Below are 13,400 nucleotides of genomic sequence, written 5' to 3' on the forward strand. Positions count from 1 at the left end.
TCATACCATATTGATCTAGATTCAGAGATTAAAAAAATTCCATCAATGAAATCTCCATTCTTTGCCTAATTTATACGGCTCAATTATATTACAGGACCACCACCAACTTAAAATGTTCTCAACACTGTGACCACTGCTTTCTATTGATTGAATGTTTTTATATATTCATAGAATATTATTTATATTCATAGAATATTATTTTCTTTTTAATCCAAAAATAGAATCATTGGAGGCTGGTTTCATGATTGTGCCATCAAGAAATTCACATATCATAATGAATAAAAACTAAATGTCATTAATTTAAAAGATAGCCAGGATTGTTTATACAAGATGAGTTTAACAGTTAATCCTTACTTAATTAACATTCTAAGCACATAAAAGCAGATTGAGTAACAAACGAAAGTCTACTAGACACAAGTTTGATATTAAAATCAAGTAAGAATATAACATCCTTAGATCATCTGAAGTAGTAAATTTTCCTTCCAGTTCTGCCAACACTATATAAAAATCAAGTCATCTAATTCAATGTTGTGCTGATGCCTAATGCGAACAGTTGCACCCGAATCCTTACTTGAATACCTCTATTTGTTCTACAAGAAAATATATGACTTGAATAGACCTGTTGTGAGCCCTGCAAATCGGTTTCCGTTGTGCAAATTAGTTTTTGTAGCAGGTTTTAATCGAAATCCTGCATTCATAACTAGTGAGGCAAGTTCATCTTGAAGCTCATTGATATTGTAGAGGAGGACGAGGACCACCAAACGCATATCGTGCAACACAACCACCAACCACTTTGACCTCTTGAAGAAGGTCACAGCTTTTGCAGAGATTCTTAATTGAGTGCCCACCGACGATATTACGAGCTAAAGCAATCCTGCGGAGTTTGGGAAGCGCCAAGAATTGATCATCACTATCTATGGCACAATTATGGGGACAACCAGTGTCTGTAAGGATGAGTTCTTCGAGTAAAAGGAAACAATCAGCAATCAATAAGAGATCATTCTTGTTGATAAATCTCATTTCATAACAAGTGAGAGATGTTAAATTTTTCATCTTCTCGGACAATGCTCGCAACTCATTTTCAGGAACCCTAACGGCGTGGTAGAGAGTGATTGATTTGAGGTCTAAAGGGGAAGCGGAGATTTTGGCTAGAAACTCGCCAAGGTCGGCTTCTCGGGACCATGCATTGGAAGAGAGAGTTATATTGAGTGATGTAATATTAGGGAACCTTTCAAAGAGACGATTAAGGAAAGGGATTGTTGCCTCGGAGATTTTGAGCAAGAATCGAAGACGGTTGGTGATGGAGAGAAACTGTTTTGAAACGAGGGAGAGAGACCTGAAACTACTGTTGATGATGGGAAGATCTTGTTTTGAGACGTGGTAGAGAGATTTTATTCTTCGAGGGCGATCGGTAAAACCTAGATTCCCATCAGACGAAGAAGGTTGAAGGTGTTGTTGTCCTCGTCATTGAGGAATTTGAAGATGTGTTCCCATAAATCCTCTGGTAAATTTGAATGTGTTGCTTCTGTTTCTGTTCCCATTTTTGTTCTTTTTCGTTTCTTAGGGTTTTCCTCTGTTGCTGCTATTTTCTCTGCTTCCTTTGCCGCCATTGTTTTTGAACCATGAAGAGAATGGAAGTTGGAAGAAAGAATAATTACGGTTACCACTTTCTTAAATCTTATGAAATTTGTTGTTGATACATTAAAGAAAGGTGGAAAAGCACCGGTAAAATACGCAAATACCCTCTCGATTAACTGCCGCCGGTTTATACCATCGGTAGTTAACTACCGAAGTTACATCGGTGGTTAACTGTCGCCGGTTCCATTGGCAGTTAACTGTCAATGCGTCTTTTATACATAAACAGAAACATGTCAGTTTCAAAAACATTCCAAAACGTCTCCAATTCTCTCCACTTCCTTCGAATCGATTTTGGACGAAAATCAACTCAATCATCTCCACAAAAACACAAGTAGTATTAATCACTTGTAATCATAACGTTAGTTTGTGTAGATTGTTTTTGTTAATTATGGTAGTTTGCATGTGATTAGGGTTGATGTAGGAATTGACATTTTGATGATTGCATGTAGTTTATAAATGAATGTAGCTGTTGTGAATGTTATTTGAATGAGTTTTAAGTACAATGTGGTTTTGAATGGTATCAAATGAAGATAATTTGAATATGTTTGATACTTTGTACATAAAGTGTTTGACAAAATACCCAAATGAGAATTGTCTTAATTATTTAGTTAGTTTATGTAGTTATAGATAATTTGTCAAAAAAAAAATGTAGTTATAGATAATTGTAGTTTGATACAAAAATAGTATGTACTAGTACTTTTTTTTTTTTTGAGAGAATATGTACAAGCACTTATAAGCTAGAATAGGTTTTTTTTTTTTAAAAGAAAAGCTAGAATAGGGGTTGGCATTTGAAGGGGTTGTATGTAAAATATATGTATTTATGAAATTGAAAATAAATTAAACTTTGTATTATAAATTTAATAATTTGAAAATATATAATGGAATATAGGACTGGGATTCTCTCCCGTGTCCTTTTCACTGGACATGGTGAAGTGGAAATCTCCACCGTCCAATTGTTTTTCTAATAATTTTGTCCTGCACTATAGAGTGAAACGAGTGGTTTCCACTGGACTCTCCAGTCATTGGAGGGGGGGTCTGTTCGCTGGAAGATATGCAATACTGTCACCATAAAATGGCATGTGTACAACCTTAAAGCTAGCAATATAATGCTTGACACAAATTATAACGCAAGTTTAGGTAATTTGGGATCAACATATGCATTAGAGAATGAAAAAACATCCTATGAGGAGTACAAGGTACAATGGGATACATCATACATGGCACCAGAGTGTTTCCACATTGGAAGAGCTACAAGAGAATAGATGTTTTTTAGAGATGTCGCATTGGAATGTTCGAGTATTTATTAGGCCCTTTCATTAAAAAAAAGTATATATAAATGAAATGTATATGTTGATTCCACGCGTGATCCATTTAAGAACTCTTTTACCATTGCGGGTGCTCTTAGCATAGTACGTTACAATTCGACTAGTTCCAATTTATTGGTTCCTTCTCTCGCTCTCGTAAAGTAACTTCTCATCGCTTTTAATGTTTTTGTAATATATATATATATATATATATATATATATATATATATGAAAGTTGATTATAAGTTCTTGAAAGATTTGCATCAATGCATCTAGAAATTTGAAAACTAAAAGGCATACATAATACTTTATTTATCATCTTCATATTATTTTGATAATAAATAAAAGGAAAATGTTAACGAGTGTCCCTGGGGAGGGGCACTCGTTAAAAACAGAACAAAAAAACACAACACTTGTGCTCATAAACCTGATATAACTTTCCAAAGGTAATTCAAATATTTTTCTTGAACTCAGTTATAGACCTTGCTGGTTTGTGATAGCTGATTCTTCAAATTGGTGATGACCATTCGATGGTTTGGAAATGCACAAAGCTTTTTCCCATTCAAAATGTTTCTGGAAGTTCCAGTTGGAGACATTTACAGTAGTCTTTTCATCTATAGCAACTGGATCATATGGCGAATCTTCAGCAAATTCATTTGGCATTGATTTCCAGTGTAGACATGGGTTCCAGTCGGCGTCTTTGAGGACCTTCAATATCTCTTTCACCACTATCTTGCTACCCTCATGTGACAAATGAATTCCATCCCTATAAAATGTATCAAAACAAGTTTGAGCCTTTTAATAAGACACATGTGACCAAAGTTCTAAAACACAACTGTGGTCACATCGCGACCCTTAACGCTGTAGAAAAATGTGATCAAAAAATGCGGTCAAATAATGCTGATCCAACTTAATTGCTGATCCAAAAAATACGGCTGTAAAAACATAAGAACTTGATATTGCAGCTGCAATTTCGGACGTGCACCTATTTGAAGACTTGTATGTAATAGCAATTGTCATAAACAATACTTACGTGAAGCAAACATCGGACCAATCATCCCTTTGCTGAAGTGCAGACCAGAGGTCAATGACCTTGACATTCATCTCATGGCACAACTCCAAACATGCTTCTGAATAAAGTCTACAGGATTCATTTGTCCTCTTTAGTGGTCCCAATATATTACTGCTTTAAGTCCAATAATTTATTCATTAGAGTTGTATGATTGAAATGTACATTGAATAGTATCATGTAAAAAGAAAATCAAAATTGGTCAAGATTGATTCAGATCATGTTAGTTTACATATAAGATCACACGACGCCCAAAAGCCCCAGAGGCGAAAACCTTGATTTTGCAGACACAATCACGGTTATGGACGACAATTTAAAAGCCTCTGAAGACCAATATATCTCATGTAACTTTTGGTCATGGTAAAGTTTTCATTTATAAACAATCTTGAACTATATGAAATAAATGTGCCATTTGTGGGGGAAGATACAACATAAAGGTTATAAGCAATGGGCACTAACACATGCATTGGACATGATACTCACGTAGAAACCACTAATAATTTCAGAAAATGAAAATGGTAGAATGTAACTTTATGTGTCGACATCGGTATCTGGTGCACCTTTGATCTAAAGTGTTGATGCTACGTAGGTTATCAGCAATGAACCTAAGATAGTGTTTGACAGCGGACAACAAAATGGGAGAGTCTGTTTTGTTTTGTTCTCTTCGACTCCATCGTTTTTTTGTGAAACCAAAATGTACCATTTTTTTACCTTATGTCCTATTCTGTTATACTTTTATTATATGCCAAAACTCATATTCTCTTTTGTTTTGTTCTAACCTGTTTGTTAAATGGTACCTAGTTAAGGTATGCATCGTTATTCAATCACATAGCATAAATAGAAGGCATCACAACTATAAAATATGAGTGAACCAAAAGTCGTTGCAATCAGAACCTGAAAGTTTAATGAATTTGCGCCTCGTTGACTGGAGGAGAACTGAGCAATATTATGCGAGTCTTCTTCGACAGGCTCTGCAAACCATTAGAATTAGTCAAACATTGTTAGTATAAACATGACAAATAAAAAAAAACAGTGATAGTGTGGAATTCAACCTTAAGATGGATAATAATCTTCTTCATATTTTCTCTGTATTCTTCAAGGGGTACATGAGGACCAAGTCCAGACGGATGTGGATGAATAGAGTCATTGCCCCCAAAGTACACAATAACCAATGATGGTTGCTCAACAGCATTCTGATTTTAAGATCACAAAGCAAAATGGTTGATTCCTTTAAGTATGAGGAATAATCAAAGTAATCATATTGTACAAAATGAATCTAAATTATTACGGTAAAATTAGGGAGGGATTCGGATCCTCTTCGGCTTGTGCATGGTGCGGCAGTTTGTAAAACTGTTGGATTTTAAACAGATAAAAATTTCTATCTTTATATCCAACGGTACTAAAAGCCAATGCACCACTCAACGGCTATAGATGATCACTACACACACATATAAATAAGCGATATATAAGACTTGGAAACTCTCCAGCTCCCTCCATCCCGTCCAATATCACTCAAATTAATTAACGACCGTGTGTTGATCTCTTAACCGTTAACGGCTAAGATTTTGTTGCAGGTAACAGGGCTTCGGATGATCCAACTGGACACATACATACAAACATATGCATACACGTAATGTAATTGTGATTTCAAGTTTAATATGATGCATTTAACAAACATATGCATACACGTATTGTAATTGTGATTTCAAGTTTAATATGATGCATTTAATTACTTCAATTCTTAAAAAGGCATGTTCATAATACGTACATGATCAATTCTAAGTTTATATATGCAATATTGTTCAAGGTAGTCCATAGCATGAGCTAGTCAATTTACCAGCCTTGATTAATTACCATAAATTAATCATGATGAAAAAAGATTCATGCTTAATAAAATGGTAAAATTTTGAATCAACACAGGCATGTATGATTAACACAAATGATCAATACCTTGGGAAATATTGTATCCAGAACCTGAACAGCACGCCTTGAATTCCAACCACAGTATCCTCTCAAAATTATATCTGCCTATGTAAAGTTAATGTGTGAAAAGTTAAACTCATTGGCCATAAAAATGCTATAGAGAAATTTGAACAAATCACTATTATTTCAAGACACACTATTTATATAACAAAACTATAGCGTAGTGGAATTTGAACAAACTGTTATCTTTCACTATCCGCGATTGACAACACTGGCATAAACACTAGAACATTTTTTCTGTTTATACAAATTTTATCTATACACTCATCTCTAATATTGTACCATATTTATCAAGATTCAGATATTAAAAAATTTCCATCAATTAAATTTCCAATTTTTTTGTCTAATTTATGGTCCAGTTATATTAGAGGACACCACCTACTTAAAATGTTCTCAACACTGTGACCACTGCCTTCTATTAATTGAATATTTTTATATATTCATAAATATTATTTTCTTTTTAATCCAAAAGGAACTGTTCCATTGCATGCAGTACTGTTCTTGAAGATAAACAAAATCTAAGAACAAATTTTTTATGTCCATAATTCACAATACCAAGTTCTCTATTGAGAAAAACAACTTGTTAACAATTGGTTAATCATGAAAAAAAAAACTACAGGTCTTAATTTCATATGTTATATCAACATGCAAAACCAAAAGAGAGCAAATTTTATTTACAATTTTAATCAAGAATAATTTAACAGTATGAACAAGAACAACATGAAAAAATATATATAACTAAGTACCTTGCGAGAATACAAGTTTGTAAGAATAGATCCCCAACCTTCATCACTATAACTAAGTTGAACAATGGAAGAACCAAACAACACAATTTGAGGCCTTATTGGTCCTACCATTTTCCCTTCCAATACTAAATTATACTCCACAAATGTTCTTAATTTATAGACTTGGATTTTGTGTTTACTTTTTTCTTCCTTTGCATGCACTTGTTATGGTCAGGTACCAATACATTATTAGATTTTTAATGTTTTCTTTTGTTCTTTCTATCATCAATGTCAATGTCATTTGTTGGTTGGCTCCAAATCCAAGTGTAGTAGTAGAATATGGATGTAAAGTGTATGGTGTAGATATTAGAGGATATCACTTTCATCTTTAAATACTCTTAAATAAGGTATAGTTATTAGTTGGGCTGAATATTTTAAAAAGTCATTGATTATATATCGAAAATTCTTCCCTATACCCTCACTTTACTACTAGTCCTACCCAAGATAATTGCTTCCATCTTACTTAGTGGTCCTAGTATGAATCCGGATTAGGATTCTCTCCATTGAAAATTCTCTCAAGTTTTCTCATGTGGAATCTCAACCATCAATCATGAGAGAAAAAGCGAGAATTAAATTATAATAAAAAGTGGTTGTTGTAAGCCATGAAAATACAGTAATTTGCACTTTAACCCAGTTTGAGGTATTTGTCTTTGTAGTTGCATGCAAAGACTTTTATTCATAAAAAAAAAAAAAAAAAAAAAAACCTAATTTAATATGATCATGCAGAGACTTTTCTTTCTGTAAATCAAAGTATAATTTGTGTGTACCATGAAGATTAATCCATTTGAGATTAGCGAGATCTATTTAAATTGTTGATCTCTACCAGCAAATATTTTTCCATAAGAGTAAATCAAATATCGAACTCTAAACAAAATTGTTAAGGAATTCAAGTATTTACTACTTGTGTCGGTGTCACACTATGTTGGCTATTTTATTAGGGCCGTCCCTAAGAATTCGGAGGCTCGGCTTAGTGATAAAATCAAAACGTATTTTTTTTTTAAAAGAACAATGTTCTATTTATATTTTTTAAAAAGATAAATATAAGGTGCCGTATATATGCGGTACACCCAAAGGTGAAAATGACTACCGTATACATGAGGAACCCCCACCTAACACCAAAAACAAGAGGACCTAATTCTAATAGGCCTAAAAGGCTAAAACAAGAGGACAGAAAATGGATGGGGGTATTAAAAAAAATTGGAGGGCAGTAGTACTAGTGGGTGTTAATTTTTATTTTTTTAGGCACATGGCTGGGGGAGGCCCAGCTCTATTGAGCTGTTTGCACCCCCTCTGGGCCGGGCCTGTATTTTAATGGTACTTATTATTTGATGAATGATATTTATACAACAAAATTTTGTTGATTTCATATAAGTGTGCTCAAATAATATTGATTTGAGTGTGTACGAATGAAAGACTTTCTCTGTAGAAAGCAAAAGTTTTCTTGGAAAGATAATTGCTACCACAATATTTCATGTTTTCTAAGACTTTTTTTAAAAGAAAGAAAAAAAAACACGTTAAACTATGATATGTCCAAATCCTCAAGTGGAGGGATAAAAAGAAAAAGAAGAGATAGAACCAAAAATAAAAATGGAAAGAAAAGTTTTTCTTTTTATAGGGGAAAGAAAAGAAAAGCTTGAAGAGATGTCAATTTTAAATTAAAGAAATGCTACCGCATCGTATTTAGCTCAACCTTTCTTTTGATACAATTTTTTTTTTCTTTTGATATATGAAGTGGCAAGAATCTCTTAAAGTTTAAACATACAATTGTAAATTTTTGGGTTAATATCTAAATGAAGATATACAATCTAACAATATCAATATTATTAATCGAGTTGGGCCTTCCAAACTACATTTTTTATTTTTTGGCAAAATTACACAATTAGTTCCTTAACTTAATTTTAGGTAACACTTTCGTCCTTTATCTTTTTTTGTCACGATTTAGTCTTTTATGTTATAAAATAACAACATAGTTATCCTTTTTTATGAAAAAATAATAAAAAACTCCAAAAAAAGAATTCATCAAACTTATAGAAAAACGCAAATCTTCATCATACAAGTCTAGAAAATCAAATTTCATTGAAAAAATCTCATAAAAAAATGATAAGATATTGTCATTTTATAACATAAAAGACTAAATCGTGACAAAAAAAAATAAAGGACGGAAGTGTTACCTAAAATTAAGTTAAGGGACTAATTGTGTAATTTTGCCATATTTTGTTTGTTTATTATTCTTGAAAAATATAAGATTTTTATCAAATTTGATATGCTTTTTACAAAACACCTTAAGTGGGGAAAAAAAATTTGATAAGCAAGGAGCGAGGACAGGCATCAGGAGACATCGTTGACATCCCAACTAGGTTGGCACCCCGAGGCACCGCCATCCTCTGCCGCCTAACTCAAAGAGATTTTATTAAAAAAATGAAAAAATAATTACAAAGGAGGGGGGACTAGGCCAAAACCCTCCGAAAGCAACAAATGATACAATAAAACTGAATAAAAAAAAACCCAAACAGACTAAGGAAATCTGTAATTAGGTAAACCGCATCTGTCCCGAAAGAAATCTAGTGATATAGCACGAGGGAGAAAGTCTATCCAGACCGCCCCAACCACAGAGTGACCCATATTTGCAAAATAATCTGCACATCTATTACCTTCACGAAAAATATGAGAAGCAATCACCTGAATCCCAAGATTTCGAGCATTTTGCCATCTGTTGCGAAGCCAAACGGGTACCAAATGAGGATTCGAAAAAATCATGATAGCGCTTGTTGAATCACTCTCCAACCAAATATTCCTCCAACCGTTACGGGCAGCACACTCAATAGCAATAATAATGGCCAAGACTTCTGCATAAAAAACAGACTGGACTCCAATATTACCAGCAAATGCACCACGGAAAGTCCCGCGGTGGTCACGAAACAGCCCCCCACAGGCCGCATTCCCACCAATCACCGAGCCATCCGTGTTAACTTTCAACCACGGAGCGGTGGGAGACTTCCACAAAACCGGCACAATATCTCTAACCTTACGGCAATGAGGTGCAACCGTAAATGAGTCCAGTAACACAGAATCAGAAAGAAGGCAAAAACCCTTAGAAACATTACCTGACATTGCTATAAAGGAATGTATATGAACCTTAGCTGCATGCAGCGTAGGCACCATATTTGAAAACCTCAAAGAATTTCGTGCCCACCAAATAGAATGAATGGTGTGCAAGACCGCAGCAATATAGATATCAGAGACTTGCGAAGAACATCTAGCGGGTCTACAAGAGAGAAGAGAACCAGCAGTAGAGCGATCAATAATACAGTTAAGTTTCGTACCTATCCAGTCCCAAAGCTGATTGGCAAAGTTACACCGAAGAAAAAGATGCTCCGAGGACTCGTCTGTTGACATACATAAGCTACATACCGAGACTACAATGCAACCTCGACGTTTGAGATTCTCATCCGTTGGCATTTTATTATGATGCAGCCTCCAGTAAATACAAGAATGCGAGGGAGGAATAGCGGTGCTCCAAATATTTTCTGCCCAAGACAAAGCAGTAGCGCTAGGCCGCAGAAATTCAAAAGCATGCTTCGAAGTTAGTTTCCCATCTGAGGTATGCCGCCAAACCAACACATCAGGGAGCTGACTTATTGGTAAAATAATGTTGTTGACATAATTTTGGATGGTCACATCAGCTGTAAGAGTCGCAGGGAGCCTCAAGGTGCCATTGTCTATTGCTTCCGACACCGTACCGGAAAGCTGCGCATGAAATTTAGGATCAAGGTGCATTAAATCAACCAATGGTTCCCCAAGCCAATTATCCGTCCAAAAGTGAATACTCTCTCCTGATCCAACAACCCACATCGAATTAACCAAGACAGTAGCAATTTGCGATTTAATTCCAGCCCATACAGATGACTTGCAATATCGCATCTTTGGTATGCCATTAGTGAAATATCTTCTCTTGAAAATGGACGTCCATTGATTATGCTTTGTTTGAAGGTCCCATGCCAATTTCAGAATTAAAGCCTCATTAATTAGACATGTAGGGTTGAGATTCAACCCACCTTCATCCCACGACCTGCACATAGTACTCCAAGAAACCGTGCACACCTTCCGCATCAAAACATCCCCGCTCCAAATGAAATTTTTTATCCAAGTATCAAGCAATCTCAGCAATCTTTTAGGCCATAAATATATATGAAAGGAATAAACAAGCATCCCATGAACAATAGATTTAACCAGCTGCACCCTGCCCATGATTGAAAGAACGGAACCCTTCCACGTAGCAAGTTTACTCTTAATTTTGTCTGTAATGGATCTAAAATGACTAACCTTCGGCTTCCCTTGAAAAATAGGGCAGCCCAGATACATAAAAGGAACAGCTCCAACATTGAACCCTAACATATCAGAAATCATGTTTACACGAGCAACAGACATAGAACCCGTATAAAAACGGCTTTTTGCATTATTGATCACTTGGCCCGAAACCTCTGAATATTTTTTAAAAATATTTAGAAGCTCCCGAATATTAGTCTTCAAACCTGTGCAAAAAATCATAATATCATCAGCATACAACACATGAGTAGGAAGATAAGTTCCACGACAATATGACATAGGAATGAGCTGTCCTTTCTCTCTGGATGCAGAAATCGCCCTGCTGAGAACTTCCTCCGCCAGACAAAATAAAAGAGGTGAAAGAGGATCACCCTGACGAACCCCGCGAGAGCAAGAAAATAAACCAACCGCCTTTCCATTAACCAAAATAGACAACCTTGCAGATTGGAGAATATCAAGAATCCAATTAATGAGCGTGGAAGAAAAACCGAAGTTATTTAGCACCATGATCAAAAAAATTCCAATCCAACGTGTCAAAAGCCTTGGAGATATCGACCTTAAGTGCAATGTTTCCCCATATTGACGTTTGTCAATTGAGTTGATAGCCTCTGAAGCCAAAATAACACAATCCGAGATGTTACGGTCACGAATAAAACCCCTTTGCTCCAATGATATTATGCGTGAAGTAATAACAGCCATTCTATCCGCCAAAATTTTAGTCACAATTTTAAATTGAAAGTTTGCAAGCGCTATAGGTCGGTAATCAGCCATAGACCCTGCACCTGGAATCTTGGGGATGAGCACAATCAAGTTAGAATTAAAATTAGGAGGCAAACTACCACCGAGGAAAAATTCTTGGACCGACTGCACTACATCGACGCCAATGATGTCCCAAAAAGTTTGATAAAAATGGCCACCTAAACCATCCGGACCAGGAGCACCATCCCCATTAAGAGCAAACACCGCTTCTTTGATCTCCTCTATCAATGGAAGGCGTGTCAACCTTTGATTGTCCTCCTCAGAAACTAACAATGGGATAGTCTCATCAACCAATGTGTTCGGCGAACAATTATTATTCATGCTGAAAATTGCTTGAAAATAAGAAATAATATGTTGCTCTATTGCCGTTGCATCTGTTAGAACATTGTCACCATCCTGTAAAAAAGATATAGACTTAGTCGCTGCCCGTATATTAGAGACCCTGTGAAAGTATGTCGTGTTTCGGTCCCCGTTAATAAAATTCTGATCTCTGGCCTTTTCTTTCCACAACTGTTCCTGAAAATTTAAAGCTTTGGTTAGTAACAATTGAGCCTCAAGTTCCTGAACATAGAGCTGATCAGAGAATCCCTCAGAATCAATTAACAATTGTATGCGTTGCACTTCATCCATAGCAAGTTTAACTTGATTGTCCACATCTCCAAATACATTACGATTCCAAAGCTTAAAAGCATTTTTCAAGTTACGAAGCTTAGCTTGGAATCGAGACATACCCTGCCCTCTGACACTCTTTGCCCAATTCTCAATCACCAATGGACGGCAATCCTCATGAGACGTCCACACCTTAAAGAACTTAAAAGGTGTGGTGTGTTTAACTGTAGAGTACACCAATGAAAGCAAAAGTGGATTATGATCCGACTGATGGCGCACCAAGGCTGAACAAGATGAATTGCGCCAAAAATTAATCCAATCCTCATTACACACTGCCCTATCAAGCCTTAGAGCCACATTTTCATTACCAAAACGACCATTAGTCCACGTGAAGAAAGAACCCCCAGTAGGTAAATGATGTAAAATATTAGCATTGGACCAATTTAAAAAATCCTCACAAGACAAATTTGGTGGCGGCCTCTTACCCCTTTTCTCATGTGCACCCAAAATAGCATTAAAATCACCAATAAACAACCATTGGCCCTTGAAAACAACCTTGAAGATGAGTTAGATCAGCCCAAAGTTGTCGACGCTTCAAATAATAATTACTAGCATAAATCCCGGCAATATATACAGTAGACTGAAAACAAGAAATTTCCAAAGCTATACATTGATCCGAAACGAAAATAACAGTAGCAAGTAAGTCATTCCCCCAGAGAGCCCAAAGATTAGGCAGGAAGGAACCTCTATTATTAATACAATATTTAGAAACACCTATAGATGGCCAATACCAAGCAGGAACTTGATGAAAATTAATCATAGGCTCAGCAATAAATATCAGACTTGGTTTGTGAGAGAAATAAAAAAAATTTAAAGCAAGACGAGTGTTCGGATTACCAATACCTCTAACATTCCAATAAAGAACAT

The 13,400-nt window shown here is 35.5% G+C and overlaps 1 protein-coding gene and 2 pseudogenes across 1 annotated transcript; all 3 read right to left on the reverse strand.

The window, feature by feature from the left end:
* Positions 1–272: 272 nt before the first annotated feature.
* On the reverse strand, positions 273–1,726 carry LOC146926403 (uncharacterized; annotated as a pseudogene).
* A 1,473-nt stretch (positions 1,727–3,199) lies between these two features.
* On the reverse strand, positions 3,200–6,867 carry LOC146926404 (GDSL esterase/lipase CPRD49-like). The gene is made up of 6 exons (XM_085758766.1): positions 6,741–6,867; positions 5,962–6,039; positions 5,064–5,204; positions 4,906–4,982; positions 3,976–4,125; positions 3,200–3,708 (listed from the first exon to the last, which is right to left on the reverse strand). Exons 1-4 carry the CDS (start codon positions 6,849–6,851, stop codon positions 4,914–4,916), a joined length of 399 nt encoding a protein of 132 aa, XP_085614892.1. The 5' UTR covers positions 6,852–6,867; the 3' UTR covers positions 3,200–3,708; positions 3,976–4,125; positions 4,906–4,913.
* LOC146926405 (GDSL esterase/lipase WDL1 pseudogene) lies at positions 3,417–4,046 on the reverse strand (annotated as a pseudogene).
* Positions 6,868–13,400: the final 6,533 nt, after the last annotated feature.

The sequence above is a fragment of the Medicago sativa genome, chromosome 4, assembly GCF_051527215.1.
Source record: "Medicago sativa cultivar Bolivia chromosome 4, Bolivia_mono, whole genome shotgun sequence".
NCBI lineage: Eukaryota > Viridiplantae > Streptophyta > Magnoliopsida > Fabales > Fabaceae > Medicago > Medicago sativa.